This window comes from Strongylocentrotus purpuratus, unplaced genomic scaffold (genome assembly GCF_000002235.5).
Source record: "Strongylocentrotus purpuratus isolate Spur 01 unplaced genomic scaffold, Spur_5.0 spur5_scaffold_19, whole genome shotgun sequence".
NCBI classification, from domain to species: domain Eukaryota; kingdom Metazoa; phylum Echinodermata; class Echinoidea; order Camarodonta; family Strongylocentrotidae; genus Strongylocentrotus; species Strongylocentrotus purpuratus.
In genome coordinates, this window is record NW_022145604.1 from 1,606,363 (window position 1) to 1,624,753 (window position 18,391).

An 18,391-nucleotide genomic window follows, 5' to 3' on the forward strand; every position below is an offset into this window, starting at 1 on the left:
TTTTAAGTTAGGTTCACAGCTTGATTACCGATAGTAATCAATGGTAGATGTAGACCTGTTGTAGACTGCGCAAATGGCTCATTGCTAGTCCAAGCCGATGCGATTTCGTCGAGCGGTTTATGATTTTCAATTCGCCGGTGCTAGCCGGCTGTAACACTCCACCAAGAAGCGACTGCGTTTCCTGAGCTGGCGCGGCTATAACTTTACAGTGTAGGCTACACTTTAGTCTTACTGTAAAGCCTAGGCTAGTATTCATAGCACAATCTAGCCTGAATTTTCTGTCTCTTTCGTTCGTTAGCCTCTGATTTGGGTAGAGTCGGCTCCTCTCTTTAGCCAACCCTACCCAAATCAGAGGCTAACGAACGAAAGAGACAGAAAATTCAGGCTAATTAAGGCATAGACTAGGCCCTGGCCTAGGCTAGGGTTGTAAAGTGTTGTACACTAATTATGATTTATAATAAGAGTCTTCTTGAGGCTGGATTTTGTAGAACTCAAATATGAACAACTTGTTGTATTTATTAGATGTATGTGAAGCCGCATTACAATCTGCGGTAGCAATAATCATGGGCATATGATATAGGTCATTTGTTGAACATACATGTAGATATAAAATGATATCATATCACAATCCCTCTTCTCAATGAAAACTTAATTTCATATTTAGATCCATACTGTTTAAAATATCTTTTTAAAATTCTTTGCTTAAGAAATTAAACTTGTGCTAATATGAACTTACAATTTCGTCCCTTTCTTTGTTTGTTTGTTGTTTTTTTTTTTCCAAAAACAATTTGAAAATTCTATCACATTTGTTTTTCATTTGAATGCGAATTGTTTGCTTATTTATCTAAAATGTTTTGATCAGACTTCAGTTATCATCTTGCTTTATAATGCAATAAACTTAATTAATAAACAAAACATGACATATTCAATATGTCTCTTTAAATCTAACTACTCAAAACCTTGTAAACATTGTTAAAGAAAGCAAAAGACAACAATTATTTGAATTATCTCCAACCATATCAATATTTTACATATCGTATCTCTCTGGTTTCTTAATAGTACGACCTGATCTGGTGGTGTATGGTTGGTGGTGATTCGATGGTGTGTCTGGTTTGCTTTGTGTTTGTTCTGTTTGTGCATTCTGCTGGTCGTGTACATCATTATGTCTATCACTAGCATGTTGACGGTTTTGTTCCATGCTGTCCCTCTCTTGGGTTGGTTTGATGTGCCTACGATTTCGTCGCAGAGTGTAACCTGATGATGTCTCTACTTCATATGACCTTGGTTCTGGTCTCCTGTTTGTGATCTTTCCTCTGTCCCATCTACCAGTCTCTTGATTTTGGATTCTGACTTCTTGTCCTTTGTGTAGTGGGGGAAGGTTGGTAGCGTGCTTGTCGTCAAAGTATTTCTTCTGGTCATCCTGCCTGGTCTGCAGTCTCTGGTAGATGTCATCCTTTTGGGGTGACTGGTTCCGAATTCTGGTCGGTATGTTGGTTTGGATCTTCCTCCCCAGTAACAGCTCTGCTGGAGATGGTAGATGGCTGTCCAATGGAGTGGCTCTCAGGCATTGCAATGCCTTGTTGACGCCTATGTTATCTCTCTTAGCTTTCTTCATGGTGTTCTTGACAGTTTGTACTTGCCTCTCTATAAATCCATTGGATTGTGGATATCTCGGGCTTGAGGTTACATGTTGGAAATTCCAGTCTCTGGCAAACTCTACGAATATGGCACTATTGTATTGAGGTCCATTGTCGCTCATTAGTCTCTCGGGGGTTCCTTGTTCAGAGAAGATTTCCTTAAGCAGTCTGATGACAGCACTACTTGTTGCTTGCTGTGGTAACTGCTTTACAATTGGATACTTTGAGTATACGTCAGCAACAAGAAGGTACTCTCTTCCATCAAGTGTGAAGAGGTCAGTTGTGACAAATTGCCAAGGTCTGACAGGAATTTCATGTGGCTGCAGAGTCTCTGATGGCAGGGAGTTCCCATATTCTTGACATACAGAACATTTCCGTACCATCATCTCGATCTCCTGATTTATGCCATTCCAGAAGATACAGCTCTTTGCTCTCAGTTGGCATTTGATGATGCCTTGATGTCCCTCATGTAGCTTGTTCAGGTATTCCTTTGTCAGGCATTTGGGGATGACAATTCTTGAACCTTTCAGGATAATCCCGTCTTCAATGGACATCTCGTCCCTGTATGGCCAGTATTTGATCAGGCTTTTGTCAAGTTTACGCCTTTCTTCTGGCCATCCCTCTAGGATTACATCTCTCAGGATGCAAAGTTCACAGTCCTCTGATGTTGCGGTGCGGATCTCCAGTAGCTTCTTGTCTGAGAACATTACAAAGTCAACTTTCATGTGCATTTCAGGAGACTCAGGAGGCAGAGGATTAAGTCTTGACATGGCATCAGACAGAAGCATCTCCTTTCCAGGTTTATATTTCACTGTCATGTCATACCCTTGGAGTCTGAGCAGTAGTCTTTGTAGTCTTGGGGGTGCAGCTCCAAGGTTCTTGAGAGTGATCATCTCTAGTGGTTTGTGATCTGAGAGGATAGTGAAACTTCTGCCGAAGACGAACGTGTGAAACTTTTCACATGCGTAGACAACTGCTAGCATCTCTCTCTCAATGTTAGCGTATCGCTGCTCGGTGTCTGTGAGGGACTTTGAGGCAAACGCTATTGGTCTCCCTTCCTGTGTGAGGGCTGCTCCAACGCCTTTCATCGATGCATCTACTTCTAGGACAACAGGTTTCTTTGGATCAAAGTAAGCAAGTGTGGTCTCCTTGCAGATCATATCTTTGATGGTCTCAAACACCTTCTGATGTGATTCAGTCCAGCTATATATCACATCTTTCTTCACAAGTTCCCGAAGTGGTGCAGTAAGTGAGGCAAGTCTTGGAATGAATGGTGACATGTAGGTCACAATGCCTAGGAACTCTCGGAGTTCTGTCACGTTCTGTGGTGCGTTCAGGGCTGATATGGCTGCTGTCTTCTGTGGGTCTGGTTGCACTCCATCTTTGCTGAAGACAAGGCCATAGAATCTCACTCGGTCTTGCTTGATGTGGCATTTGTTCCAGTTCAGGACGAGTCCATGCTCCTTTGCGACGCGCATCAGATTGTGTAAGTTGGCGTCATGTTCCACTGCCGTCTTTCCTACGACTGCTATGTCATCGGCCATTCCTATGACTCCAGGACATTTCTCTAGTATTTGATTCATTCGTTGCTGGAACACGTCCTGAGAAACACACAAGCCAAAAGGTAGTCTTTTGAAACGGTAACGACCGAAGGGACTATTGAAGGTCGTCAAATGGCTTGATTCTTCATCTAGCTGTATAGCCCAATATCCATGTCTGGCATCCAGGGTACTGAACACTGTTGCTCCTTCAAACTGGTGTCGGACTTCTTCAATGGTTGGCATCGGCATATGGCTTCTCTTGATTGCCTTATTTAAGTCTTTTGGGTCAAGGCAAATTCTCCATCTTCCATTGGGCTTCTGGGTGTATGCCAAGCTTGATACCCAGTCTGTTGGCTTAGTGACACTTTCTATCACTTCAAGACTCTCCATCTCATCAAGTTCTTTCTTGATGTCATCCTTTATGCCTATCGGGCATCGTCGAACTGCATGTATCACAGGAGCCGCATCTTTGTCGATCACGATGTGGTATTTCCCATCAAATTTTCCGATTCCATCAAATCTATCGGGATACAAAGTCTTCAAATGCTCTCTATCTTTGATGGGACTATCATGGCTCTCCATCAGACTGCAATTCAAGACTACTAATCCTAGATCCAGGCACAACTCAAGTCCAAGGATGGCCGGTCTTTGAGTCTTCACCACAAAGAATTCTCCATTTGCTTGTCTGTCCTGGTGGTTACAGCTCAGCGTATGTAGGCCTACTTGTGGAATAACACTCTTTTCACCATAGCCTGTTATCGTTATCGGTGACTTTCTTAGCTTTCCTGTGATAGGTTCCCCATTAGAGTCCACGCGATCAGGGTACATCTTCTGATAAATGCGTAATGGAAGAATGTTCCCTTCAGATCCTGTGTCAACTTTGGCTTTTAGAGTCGCTGGTCCTCTTCCGATCTCAACTCCGATCACAGCGAAGGCTTCGTTCTTTCTGATCTGGTCTACACAGATGGTCTCAAACCGCATGTCGTCAGTTTCTTCTGTTTCTTCCTCTTCTTTCATCTCATGGAGTCTCTTTGATCTCTGTGCTTGCGACCTTTTCGGATATGTCTTTGTAGCTTCTTGTTTCCTTTGCCACTGCTGTTTAGATTCTTGTTCCTGTTTCTTCAGTCGGCAGCATTTCTCCCAGTGATTCATTTTATCACAGTTTCTGCATTTGGTGCCATAAGCAGGGCACTTCCTCGGTGGATGGTTCAGTCCACAGAATGAGCACTGTTTCTTCCTTTGGATATGTTGCTTCGTCATATCAACGTTGACGGCTTGACCATGAAGGAGTCTCATATCCGCCTCAGTTGCCTCCTGGGTTCTGGCGATGTCCAAAGCTGTATTTAACGTCAGTTTCTCATCCTTGGCCAACAATGTTTGCTGTACCTTCTTGCTTGAGGTGCCAATGACGATCTGTTCTATGAGGCGACCTTCAAGTTCAATGTCCGCAAACTTGCATTTTTGTGCTTGTATTTTGCATCTGGCCATGAAGTCGTCTATGGCTTCGGCTGGTTCCTGTGCCAATTTCTGCAGCTGAAATCTTGCCAGACGGAAATTGGTCTTTGGTTCGAAATGTTTTATGAAAGCTTCGAAGACCTCAGCTGGGGTCTTGAAGTCCTTTCCCCAGGATTTGTGAATCCTGATACCCTCTTGACCCAGCCACAACAGGATGTATGTACATTTCTCTTGGTCAGACTTCTTGTTAAGCGGCCCTGAAAATAACAACTCACAATAGTATTGAAAATTTCTAAATTCAGTCGGCAAATCTTTGGATGCCCAATCCATGCAGGGAGGGTTGATTCCTGTCATCTCTCCCATGTTGTTTGTTTGTGTGTGTGACTTTGTAACAGCCAACAAAATCTAATATAGCCTAGAAGTCTAAGTCACATAAAAAAAACAACTACTACTAGAGTCTAGTCATATTCAGCCTTATACATAAAGGAGTAAGGTCATATAGTGTGCCTTATCCTAATATACAAATAGGAGTAGGGTTACATTAAAATTCACACCCTATCCTAGTATCCTGTGTTATCAATACTGCAATGAGACAAAATATCTATGGCATTCGTTATACTGCATCGCAACAAACATCATCAATAATAGTCAAAGCAATTTATTCCTTTGCCAGTCCAACTCTTCCATGTCTCTATTAAATATAAGCCGGTCCTTCAATACTATCCATGGATTTACTCACATTAAATGATCCTGGTCAGGTTGGTGATTCAACCATTCTATTCAAACATGTGCAAATAATGAATTCATTCAGCAAAGCGTCCATTATTTCAAAATGTTGAATCTTGATTAAAATCTAGTGTCTCTCAGTTCAAGTTCATATCTTATTCCACGGAGATCTGTATTCCCAGGTTTCACTCTCATAGGTCTATAGTATGTAGACTAGGTGTCGATCGAGGTGTCCAGCTCCAGCGACGTCGTCGATCCTCCCGATGAGCTCCGAGTCCGTGTGGCTCAGTTCCAAACCAAAATGCAGGGCTGGGAGTATAGCGCCCTAGCTGTACTGTTCCCGGTCCCGGTCGAGCCTCTAGGCTCTGCTCCTGGCGAGCCTCTAGGCTCTGCTCCTGGCGAGCCTCTAGGCTCTGGTTCTGCCTCCGCATCAAGCTGGTCCTGAATGTAGGGCAAATAATCACTTCTCGATCAGTGCTGTGCTATCGGACGATAGGCTCACTCGGTGTCAGTTCGTATGGGGTTTAAAATCTCATATTTGCGACTCACCAAATAATCAGTGTCGTGTTCTGCAGTACTCAAACGTCCCTCAAATATATCGCTGACCTGTTCAGAGCTTCACCTTTCTCAGTTCAAAATTCATCTCAGCGGAATATCAGTCCAAAATCGTTGTAGAGGAAAACTAACTTGCTCAAATCGCGAAGTTTCCGTCATTCACAATGTAAACAATCGACTCACACTGTTCCGTTCAAAATTCCTCCGCGGTTAGCGCGCGTAATTTTTCGTACGTGCTAGTCAGTTCCATACCGCATATACACACGAGCCAAATTAGCACAGGGGGTCGATGCGCGTAAACGAAATCCCAACCTAGGCCTGGCCGGTAAACGGTGCTTAAATTGTCCATAAAATCCAAATCCGGGCTCCACCTGCACTCAAAATGGTCTAGCAAAGTCCTGGCACCGCTGCCACCATGTAAAGTGTTGTACACTAATTATGATTTATAATAAGAGTCTTCTTGAGGCTGGATTTTGTAGAACTCAAATATGAACAACTTGTTGTATTTATTAGATGTATGTGAAGCCGCATTACAATCTGCGGTAGCAATAATCATGGGCATATGATATAGGTCATTTGTTGAACATACATGTAGATATAAAATGATATCATATCACAAGGGTCTAGTCTAGATCTAGTCATGCTAGTGTGGCATTATGTATCCAGGTCCAGCTTAGTTCGAATGTAGGCTAGATAGACTAGACAAGAACAAAACAAAAAGGGTGTCACTTCCTAGCTTCCTAATTTTACCCCCACCCCCACCACTCTTTTTTCTTGATTGTGCTCTAACTTTTAAGTTATGGCACTGTGCCTTGTTTGAAATATTTAGAGGAAAATGACATGTTTAGACTTTAGAGAGAAAATAGGTTTATATTATTTGCGTATTACTAATGTCCGAATATTTACCTTGTTTACAGTAAAGTTTCAGGACTATATACTACCCCCTTTTTATTTGGTATGGCATGGGTATTTCTAACTCTAGTCTAAAGGACATGAACTGATAACTAATGCAAGCATTTGATACTATTACTTGCACGAACCTTACTAAGTTTCTGTTTTCTTTTAATTGTAGATCCTATGGAACCAAGAAGCAGATAATGACCACAGAGGTGCAACAGAGACTACCAGTACCTGATCATCGTATGTTATGGTGTAGATCTCAGGAACAGGACACCTAAGTTGAACTCTGGCAAGGTATGTTTGTATAAAGTTCGAAAATATTTAGGCTGTATAATCTAAGGCTAAGCCCATGCCAACATCGCACTCATCTTGGACTAATAAATAATAACTTAAAATAAATTGGAAATACATCTAAACCTTTACTCTTCTCTTCAAAAAAGGCCCTATCAGATAGACATAAGTTTATCATTTTTTAATAAAATTAAAATGCAAGACCTACAAAAAGTGGGGAGGTACTATTTTTGAAAATCCAATATAATGCAGCAGTTTTAATCTTATTTGATTTCTCCTCTCTTTTTGTTTTTAATATGCAGGTTGTCCCAAGCTGCATGGTTTGATACCCAGGCTTCTTTTGTACAAGTCCCTAGTCCACCCTCATCTTGAGATCTGTTCCAGTGTCTGGGATCCCTACAACATCTAAGATGTCCAGGACGCTACTTCACAATGGGGACCACAAGAGAACCAGCAGTTTGACTGAGATGATCAGCACCTTTTAGTTGCCTACTATATCTACAACTACAAGGCACTCTGCAAGAAGACTGGGAATGGTGCATAAGATAGTCAATGGTCTCTCCGCTCTCCCTTGAAAATTTTCCCACTGCACTACTTATAGCTACTTGCGCCCTCTATATAGCAAACAATGCCTAATCGGTGACTGTTGGTCCCCCATGATCCTCTTTTTCTTATATTAATTGAGAGCTGATATGATGAGATAACCACCTGTCAAGGTGGTCTAATCCCCCTGGTCAAACTAGTACAGACGGGCTTTAACAAATCACGAGCAGGAAGTACCATGACATGACCCTCCAGTTGCACCAAGCCAGAAGCGACATAGACAAGTTTGTATTTGCCCAACACTCTGTCCCAAAGTTAATGGAACTGACTTCCAGCAAATAAAGTGCATGATGACAGTCCAGAGAACTTCCAGGGACTACTTCTGATGCATCTACTCTCCTTATCCCACTTAGAAACATTCTGTCTTCCTCACACCACTTGTAATCGTTAGGCTACAATGCCTTTTGAAGATTACCAGAAGAAGAAGAAGAAGATATATCGAGGATCATGAAAGTAATCATTTGTTCTTTTAAATGTGTGTACATGTAACATAGTTTTTTTTATATTTAATCTTAAGTCAAGTTCTGACAAAAATATTAGGGATGCTGAACTGAATAGTAAATTGAAGGGGGGGGGGAATAAAATGATGCAGTTCATTAGTAATACTGTAGTAATATAATTAATAACATTAATAATAATAACAATATTAAAAATAGTAACAATAACGACAATGATCATGATAATAGCAGTAATAATAATGATAATGCAGGTACCGGTAGTAGTAAAAACAACAACAATAATGTCCTATGTAAGATAAAGTACTAATAAAACTCAGTATATACCTGTGCTTTACATAATAAAATAGCATGTTGATATTATTGAATATTTTTTTCAAAATCTACAGTAAACTTTTACAACTGAAAAATTTGAATTCAAGAGACAGCACCCCCCCCCCCCCATCCATTTGTCATCCTTTTTTTGATGTCATGTTGGATTTAAAAAGATCTTAATAGAAACAAATATGTTAATAAATGAGTTCATAAAAGTTAATAAATTAGTTAATACTGCTTAAATCTGTTCTTTTCATTTTCCTATTTTGTGAAATATATGTGACGATGCTGGTGATTATGATGATGTAGGCACTCTGTAATGATGATGCTGTATGACTGAGGTGAGATGGGGGCTGATACGGTCTTGTGTAGAATTGAGTATGGTGTTCGACCTTTTGATGTTTGTTTATATCTGGCATCAGCGAGATAGATTTAACCATCTTTCCTAATGAGAGAGAGAGTGGGCAAGACTAATGTATAAATGCAGTATAAAAAATGGTTTACAATAAAGATGAGGTGAGGGGGGGGGGGGTTAAATAAAGAATAAGTCAATGCCAAAATGATGAAAGCATAGGTAATTGGGGTGGGGATTGGGGGGGGGGGAGGGTAATAGATCCTATGGAAATGTCAATATCAGAAGGGGTCCTTGTATTGAAAATGATACTGTTGGGGGGGGGGGCAAATTTAAAAAAAAATCAGAGGCGACGAATGCAAGAACGAAAAGAACGAGACAAAATTGAAATTTAATTGGGGATGGGGCACAATATGAAGATCATTGAAGTCGAGGTGAGAATGATTCATTATTTAGACACTAAAGATATGAAAATATCACTTGTTAAGTGGGCTAAATGATCAGTGCAATTTGTCTGATTTAAAAAATATTAATAAGTTAAAGTAAATAAATGAACAAAAACAAAAAGAGGCAAAAAATGAATTGAGGTACCACAGTGAAATGGGGTCATTATTTTTGCCTTTTAACTGAACTGAATTTTTTAAAATGTACTTGTGGCCCCAACGAAGTGAACCATTTAAAATTTGATTACCCCCCCCCCCCCCGTCCCCACACACACACACCTCCCCAACTCTGACCTTTGTTCTACATTTATCTGGCCCAATTAAGGATTCTGTCGATATAGTAACGCATGCGCATTGTCTTTTTTTCATTGCGATAATATGCTAATAGGTGGAAAAGAGCTCATGAATATTCCAAATTTTAATTTAAATATTTTGCGCGCTGCGCGCAGTCCAAAATCCCCATTTCGCTGGTGCACTAAAAATTTGTCGTCTTCATAGGCTAATACATGAAAAGTGGAAGCAGTGTGCACTTTTGACCCTCCAAAATTTCCCCATGGCTAGACGGATGCAGAAGCGGAGTTGAACCCCCCTGGGTACAGGTGTGTTACAAACAATGTACTCAATTGTACAGATTATAAAACATAATAACAACATACATGTGATAGCAACGGCGTTATATCCAACAATACAATGTGATTACTTGCGTAGGAATGGAGGATAGCAATAAAATAGTACAATGTCTACAATACCTGCCCTCGTTTTACCCTACTGTTGTAATTTGGCATGAACATAGTATTTGGCATGAACATTCGAAATTATGCTTAATGATCGATGATTCGAATGGTTTGTTTTTATGATAAATGAAATTATAATTTCAGTGAATTTTAAGCTTCCATGGAGGAGGAATTAAAAAATCGGCTCAGAATCGTAATGACGTCATACCAGTAGTGCGATGCTGTCTACGATGTGAAGCCCATTCGGCTGTTATTCTGACTAGAAGGCTCAACTTCCCTACAATACACCAGTTTACGGTTGTATCAGTGCGCATGCGCAGACAGTTGACCTCGGGTCATTGGCCCTGAAACAAAGCCAATGACCTGAGGTCAGTGGTATTTATGCGTAAATTAAGATTGCGCCCATGCAAATGATGATGTGTGCGCACAAAAATAATGCTTCGTTTTCATTAATTTAAGTATGTGCAAAAACATGTTATGAGTTCAATATTAACTTTATGTTTCTCTTTTTTGTCTTATATCAATTCATTAAATTGATATCAAGAATATTGTCAGTAATTCATTAATTCAGATATCAATTTATTGGTGCCAGTAAATTTCTTTTTCAATTGCTTCCATTAACTTTGTCATGATAATTATCGTTTTAATTAATATTATCGTTTTGTTTTTGATTATTATTATTATTATCATCATCAGTATTGTTATTATCATTATCATCATAGTTTTTCTCACTATTGTCGATAGTGTTATTTTGTATGGATTAACATTAATTCTATTTGTATTGTATATTTCACAGTGTTAAATTGACAAATTCAAACTGATTGTAAATTTCTCCAATACCCCAATGTGGGTGACATGAGAATAAATTGTCATTGATAGTGATATCAGTGATATCATCATAATTTGCATGGGCGCAATCTCAATGTACGCATAAATACATGACCTCTAGGTCATTGGCTTTGTTTAAAATGGCGCACACAACCGTAAACTGGTGTATTCCAGTAGTTAGTACCCTTTTCATCATTTAGATGATGTTTGCTTAGATTTATATATCTAATATAAAAATTACAATTTCTTTGGAAATCGGAACTCGGGAAGATCGGATAGGGTGCGGTAGGCTTAATGGGTTCATCTCATGATGTAATTAATGAAGACCTCGATTCGCTCATCGAGATTTCACTGAAACCAATTATTTTTTGTAATTATGGTACACCACTTATGGTACTTTCTTCTTCTTCTTCTTTTGGTCTTGCATAAGTTCTTCCTACTATTCTTTACCCTCTTCTGCTTTTCCTTTTCTTATTCTTCCCCCTCTACCTCCTCCTCCTTCTGTCTCAGTCCTTTGGTTTTATTTAGTTTTTAATAAACCCCACTCGCCGCCAGCAATCTATTATCAAAAGGATTGATATTTTGTTCTGGTGGCTTTTCTAGCCTTTTGACAACAAGATAAAACGTTTAGTAGAGAAGAGGGTAACTCCCTGATATGAGATTAAATTCTTAAGATATGCTTGCCTTTGCTGTCGTCGTCTTCAAGGATAGGAGCAGCCATGGCGTGGGACATGACAGTAACGAGGAAGAGCCATGATGTGAGGTGGAGATTCATCGTTAGGAAAGGGTGGGATTGAGGTGTCTCAATGAGGTGTCTGGAGATAAAGATGAAGAGAAGATAGATCATCACTCAGGAATATGTCACCGGACCGGACAAGGTCTGCGGTTCAAGTCCCGACGCGGCACTAATGTCCTTTGACAAGACATTGATCTACATTTGCCACTCTCCACCCAGGTGTTAAATGGGTACCCGGTAGGATGTGGTTAGATGAGCAAGTGTGCGCTTATTAAATTACGCCTTGCTGGATTGCTCCCCAGGGAGTGGAGAACGTGCATACATTGTGAGCGGGTAAGCCTGAATCCTATGACCTGGGTAATGATTTAATTATCTGTCAAGCGCTTTGAGAGGGCCTGGGGTCCCGAAATGTGCTATATATTAGAACGAACTATTATTATTTCAACGGTTTCATAATAATGAAATATATATATGTCTATGCAGGAGATACATAGACCCGTATTCTACTAAACTCGACGATGGGCTTCAGCTTTAATAACAAAGGAAGAGTTCTAAACTTTCCTTCATTAAACCGATCTTGGTCATGATGGTGCTCACCTAGACAGCCCAGTGAGTCATCTGTATCGATTTTCTCCTTCGAATCCACTACATTTATTGGGCTGATACAGTCGTTTTCGTATACCTGTAGTTATTAACTAGTTTATACACTGTATGTCACAAGCCCTTAACTTACCAACACAGAGATGTTGAGTATGTCATCCACAACATTGATAAAGGTCATTGGTCCGAACTCTCTACAAACATGAACGAAATGGATTAGCGATACTCCAAAAACAATTGGATACAGTTAGATTTTTTCTAGCCGAATCCAACCTGAATATTGGCTTACCTCTTATAGCTCCTAAATTACAAAACCAGTCAAGATGGCGGTCAGAGAATAAATCTTCAAAGTGTTTCTACTTTAAGTAGGCTGTCTGGATGGGTTCTCCTTAGGTGATCGATTAATGTTTCGCCTACCATATGGCACTGGAGACATGAGAACAGGGCTCGTCCTATTAGTTTAATACATTTTGTCTACTTGAGGGTTTCATTTTCAGGGTAATTATCCTTCAAGATCCGGGTAGATTATCAATTATAGCAGTTGCGAATGGAGGGGCATAACAGTCCCCTTGACAAAAACACCAATGTACCAGATCTCAAGAATATGTCAGAAATGTATCGAAGATGTGCCCCCCCCCCCCCACTCCTTGCCTGGATCCACCCCAGGAACAAACGAAAAGTGTGGTAAGTACCAATGTTTGCAACCTACTGATATACAGTGGGTCCCAGAAAAAGCGAAACCGAGAATTATCGATGTTTTATCATAACTTAATCACAATTATAATCAATAAATGACACATATTTGTAAAGGTTAGATCCTCCTCTTTCATGTGATGCTACTCGTATGATGTATATTTCACGCACGAGTGGTTAAAAACAATTTGAAGAGAGGAAACCAAAAAGTCATTTGGCGGACGGTATCTGAATTTCGAAGAGGAAATCACGTTTCTAGAAAATTCATTTTCTGCCCTTTTATATGACACCTCAATCAGGAAAAATGAGCCAGGAATAACAAAGTTCCATTTGTTTATAGTAAGGCTTGCATTTCCATGATTTGATTAAACGAATTAGTTTTCACTGGCTGCCTGTCGTAGCAACAAACAGAGTTGACGAAAAAACTGTTTTGTTAACGATCAGCAAAGCATAAAGAAGACAAAAGATTTGTTTTTTGGGGACGCACTGTATGTCAGATTTTTTGTTTATGCACTGTTCCTACTATGTATTATATATCGATGTAACCCACTGAATTTTATTACATGTAAACAATTATGTTACATGGTGAATAAATAAAATAAACAAACAAACATGTCGACTGCTGACATTCAGAACAGGGTATCATACGTGAATATTAACGCGAAACTGAGATTTTGGGTTTTCTTTTTGATTCTGCTTCTCAACGAGCGATTTCATATTCTAAATTATATCAAATTTGGAACTACAACAAAATTAGTATCTCCAAACTGTGCCCAACATCCCTTAGTTAAACCCTGTTGACAGATAATCATCAAAATATAAGTTTACCTGATCACTTGAGAGAAAAGTAATAAACGCGTCATAACAAAATGAAGAGTGGTGATACCAATTCTTTCTGTACCTAGATTGTTTTTGCAAAGTTTCCACTGTTCATAATATAAACCTTTAAATTACCGATAGACATCAACTTATTTTGGGGAGTCTTGATTTTAGGCAGGTTGTGAACACAATAATACCTGGCGGCGGATAGTCAACCTGTTCGAAATGTTGAGCCCCTCCTACCACCCATCCTCTCCAACCGGCGCTATAGTTCTCTTTAAAACTATAAGCTCAAGAAAGATTACCAACAGTCCTTCTCAGGACTACCAACATTCCTTTTCAGGACTACACACACTCAAGAAAGACAAATTACCAACAGTCCTTTTCATCAGGACTCCCCAATCCTCCCCCTCTCACATGATCACCATGTGCAAGCCGATACTTAAACGCAGCATCTAACCATAAGGGTGTTTACTTATTTCCACATGAAATAAATAATATAAAACTAAGAACTTGCAAATAAATGTTAAATGAACTAAACACTGTATGTCATCTCAAATCCATGACAGTTTTCCATGCTTTATTGCATTTCCTGCCTACCTGCACTATTTCATTTAGAAGCCGAGAGGGAGAGCTAAATGGTTGTACAAGATGATGGGCTAGGGAGAGAGAGTGAGAGGGAGAGAGCAAGAGATAGAGATAGAGAGAGAGAAAAGAGAGTACAAAATCGCTAATGTACCTATCAAACATATTTTTATTTTTCCTATTTAGGTTAGTCAATAATGGATATGAAAGACATCATGAAAAGAACGACGTTCTTCATCTGAATAAAGAGTTACCCCAAAATAGGTAAGTGGTCATTCATTGACGCGTGTGATGGCTAAAGAATAAAACCCGTAATATAGAAAGAAACCAACGAAGAAAATAATATGTGGTATGAAGAAAAAAATCGGGATACATACAATTTGTGGATGCGTATTCACATCGCAAATTGGGCTCACATTTGCCGTATTTGAAAGGAAAGGTTAAGAAATGGACAATGAGCAGAAAATACTCGCAGATTTTTTATTGACAGCTATTTAAAAGACTCTACATATTGAGCTTGATGGTCTTAGAATGAAAACCTGAATACATATATCGATGTAATGTGGGTTATACTAGAATGCATTAGTAGTAGTCGCAGTAATGGTGGTGGTGGTGGTTGTAGTAGTAATAGTAGTAGCAGTAGTGGTGGTAGTAGTAGTAGTAGTTGAAGAAGAAGAAGAAGTAGTAGTAGTAGTAGTAGTATTAGTAGTAGTAGTAGAAGAATATAAATAGTAGTAGTAGTAGTAGTAGTAGTTGTTATTGTAGTAGAAGGAGTAGTAGTAGTAGTAGTAATAGTAGTAGTAGTAGTAGTAGTCGTAGTAGAAGTAGTAGTAGTAGTAGTTGTTGTAGTAGTAGTAGTAGTAGTTGTAGTAGTAGTAGTAGTAGATGTAATATATCGTAGATAGTATGTCCAATATAGACACATCCGGAATATGCCGCCCAATCAGGGATAGTAATACATCATACATGTAAGTCTGTCACTCGGAATAAGATATGGGGAGCCAGAAAGGAATGAAGGTTATTACATTGTAAGTATTATTTTAATCCTGGTTGTAAATATTTAAAGGGCTGCAACAGTTACAATTAAAGGACATTCTTGTGTGTGTGTATAATTCAAGATTTACTCAATTTGGATTTGATGGGGAGAACGCGTCAATTGTTTCCCTCCCCTCTCCCTAAATCTATCAGTATCAGTCGTCCAAAGACCAAGCTGAAACCGCCCCTCTCTTTTCCATTGATTGTAGCCATGTTACGCCACTACTAGGCATGTGGTTAAAAGCTGCAGAAAATTTAAAAATCGTACCCCCCCCCCCCTCCTCCCTTGAGCACCAGAGTAGGGGGCCCGCCTTCAAATAAAGGTAACATTAACGGGTTTTTACCTGTTTTTTTCAGGAGAGGGGGCCCCCCGGCCCCTCCCCTGGACCCGCCACTGACTACTAGGCATATGGTTAAAAGGCTGCGGAAAGCTTGCCGTCAGTACGCATTACATTTCGCCTCACAAGAAAAGCACAATCCTATTCAATTTGTTATGGTCCGATAAACGTACTATAGCAGCAAGCATGGCAGAAATGAATTGTTTATTGTCCTTCTGTCCCAAAACAATTCACTCAAAATGTCATTGTCTGATTTAAATGTGGCGCTAGATGTGTGTGTATTAACCCCACCCTTAAAGCCCCTCTTAAGTGTTTGGAGCCCCAACAATTTGATGGCAAAGTTTCATTTAAATTTGTATCATAATGTGAAAGAGGATGTCATTTATAAAATGTTATATTATTTGATATCCATGTAGGCCTAATATAATAATGTTTTGTATACTTCATTGATATATTTTGTATTTCATTGTTACTTTGTATGTTACCCTGATTGTATGTATATAAAGGACCAATATGAAAAACAGCTTTGACTGATATTGTCATCCAGAATAAATATTTTTAAATAAATAAATAATTAAATAAATCTAAAAACATTTCTGTATGGATTTTCAAAAGAAATGTGTTTGAAGTGGAATATTGATGAAAGATACAAAATTTAGGTTTTCTGCGGTCAACAGAAAGCCCAAATTATGTATTCTTTAATCAATATTTTATTTTGTCTTCACACTTTTTTTTTTTTGGGGGGGGGAGTGTGACATCCTCTTTCATATTATGATACAATTTAAGGGAAATTTTGCCAACAACTTTCCCGCAAATTTGGGGCTCGCAACACTGAAGACGGGCTTTAAAAGAAAAGAAAGAAAACCAACTAAATTCCATCATCTATCGATGTTGTTTGTGTCGATTTTGTGGCAGGCCTTATGCCGCATACGGTATTGAATTTGTCGATTCGTTTGTCAGTATAACAACAAATTCTTCTTCCATTGGTTTGAGAATGACAAAAGGCATTTATGCGATTACAAATGTAACGAAAAATGCTGAAATCCCTTTGGGGAGATCAACGTTTTTAATTTATATATTTCTTTCACACTTATTATCGAAAAAGCTCGAAGTTAAATGGAAAAAAGATTATATGCCTTTTCAAGAATTTGGGAAACGGTGTTCATTTATCTGTCCCTAGTATTGGTTTACTAAATGAATCCCAAATGCATTTTTATTTTCAGTTACATCTGAAAGTGTTCTTTTCTTCTTGTTCGTTATGTCGTTTCCCTCTCTCCTTTTCGTCCCTTGAGGGCGCTCACACTTATTTAATATAACAGGTTTAACGTCCTCCTGACACTTGAATAAATGCTGCTGAATTGACTCCAAAAAGACGTTGCATCAGACGTCTTTGTTATGAGGTGTCAAGTAATTGTAATTGTCATTGATCTTTATTGCATTCATCATAAATACATCATAACAAACATATAAAATACAAAACATAGCGTGCAAGTTAAAGAGAAACATTTACAATAGAATACAACAACAAAAGAACAGTGAATGTGGAGACAGCTAGGAAAGCCAAAGACGTTATTGGTGCTGCCACCGAAACAGCAATGTTGTTTAAAAGGGTGATTTAAAAAAAAACTAAGTCTAGAAATGAAAAAAAATTCATAAAAAGCCGTCCTCCAGCAAGTCCAGAAAAGAAATACGATATTTAAGTATCTATCACTAAATAAATGAACTGGAAAATAAATCTTAAGTAAGCAATTATTTTGTTACGTTATTTGACATTTCATCGATCGTACTGTAGAAATGCTGACATAGAGCTAATAAATCAAAAATCAAATAATGCAAATGCCATTCTACCTTTCTTTCAGCACCATGCGATTCACTGAGCAAGTACGATATAATGAATTGTCAAACATCAACTAACGTTGTCAGTTCACTTCAGCCGAAACAAATCATTTCAAAATGTACTTTCGGCAACCGCAATGGCATTTAACGCTATATAAAGCGATGGCAATCAAACTTTCTTTTCATTTTCAATCTTATAAATTGGATTCGGACATTAAAGGCATGAAGAAAACAATCTTGCATGTTAGAGAATTTTGATATGGCAAACCCTGGTATTCAACAAAATGTATAAAGGTTTTTACGAAGCTTGCATTGGCACTTTCCTTGAGAGGAAATTCAATTTGTTATTTACGAAGTGATAATAAGTGACTCCAACCTACTTTCAGGGGACTCTTTTGGTAGCTTGAAGAGAGCACTATCAGAAGCATGCACTGTGTATATGATGCAGTCATGGTACTTTATTTGGGAGGCAATCGTCCATGTACCTGAAGGATACACTGTTGGAGAGATAACTGAAACAGCTTCAACTCTAGAAGATCAATCATTCATTCAGACTTTATGATGATGTAGGCCAACACCGCTTAACCCATTGGATCCCGGAACCTGGTGGTTTATGTATTAAGTCTATGAGAATGAGAGAAATTCAGGATTCAACGGGTTAAAACCGTCACTGTACAGTGCGGCTATCGGCTCAGTTGTACATGATTCTAGTCGCACATCCGTCTTTACTTGTTATTTCTCCACCTAGAAAAGGCTGAGACCAGAATTATCCCTCTGGAAAATCCCCCTTCCCGAATTTACAGATTAATTGCTTGGTTTGGATAAGTGCAAGAAGAACACAGCGCCTAAAATCAACCACATGCTTCCCTCATTGCAGCTTTATCTTAAGGAATTTCAATCATAAAGCGACCACT

At 39.0% G+C, this 18,391-nt stretch overlaps 1 protein-coding gene across 1 annotated transcript; it reads right to left on the reverse strand.

Moving 5' to 3' along the window:
* Positions 1-1,027: 1,027 nt before the first annotated feature.
* LOC115926165 (uncharacterized protein K02A2.6-like) lies at positions 1,028-4,996 on the reverse strand. Its single transcript, XM_030990703.1, has one exon. The coding sequence runs from the start codon at positions 4,994-4,996 to the stop codon at positions 1,028-1,030; it is 3,969 nt and encodes a 1,322-aa protein (XP_030846563.1).
* Positions 4,997-18,391: the final 13,395 nt, after the last annotated feature.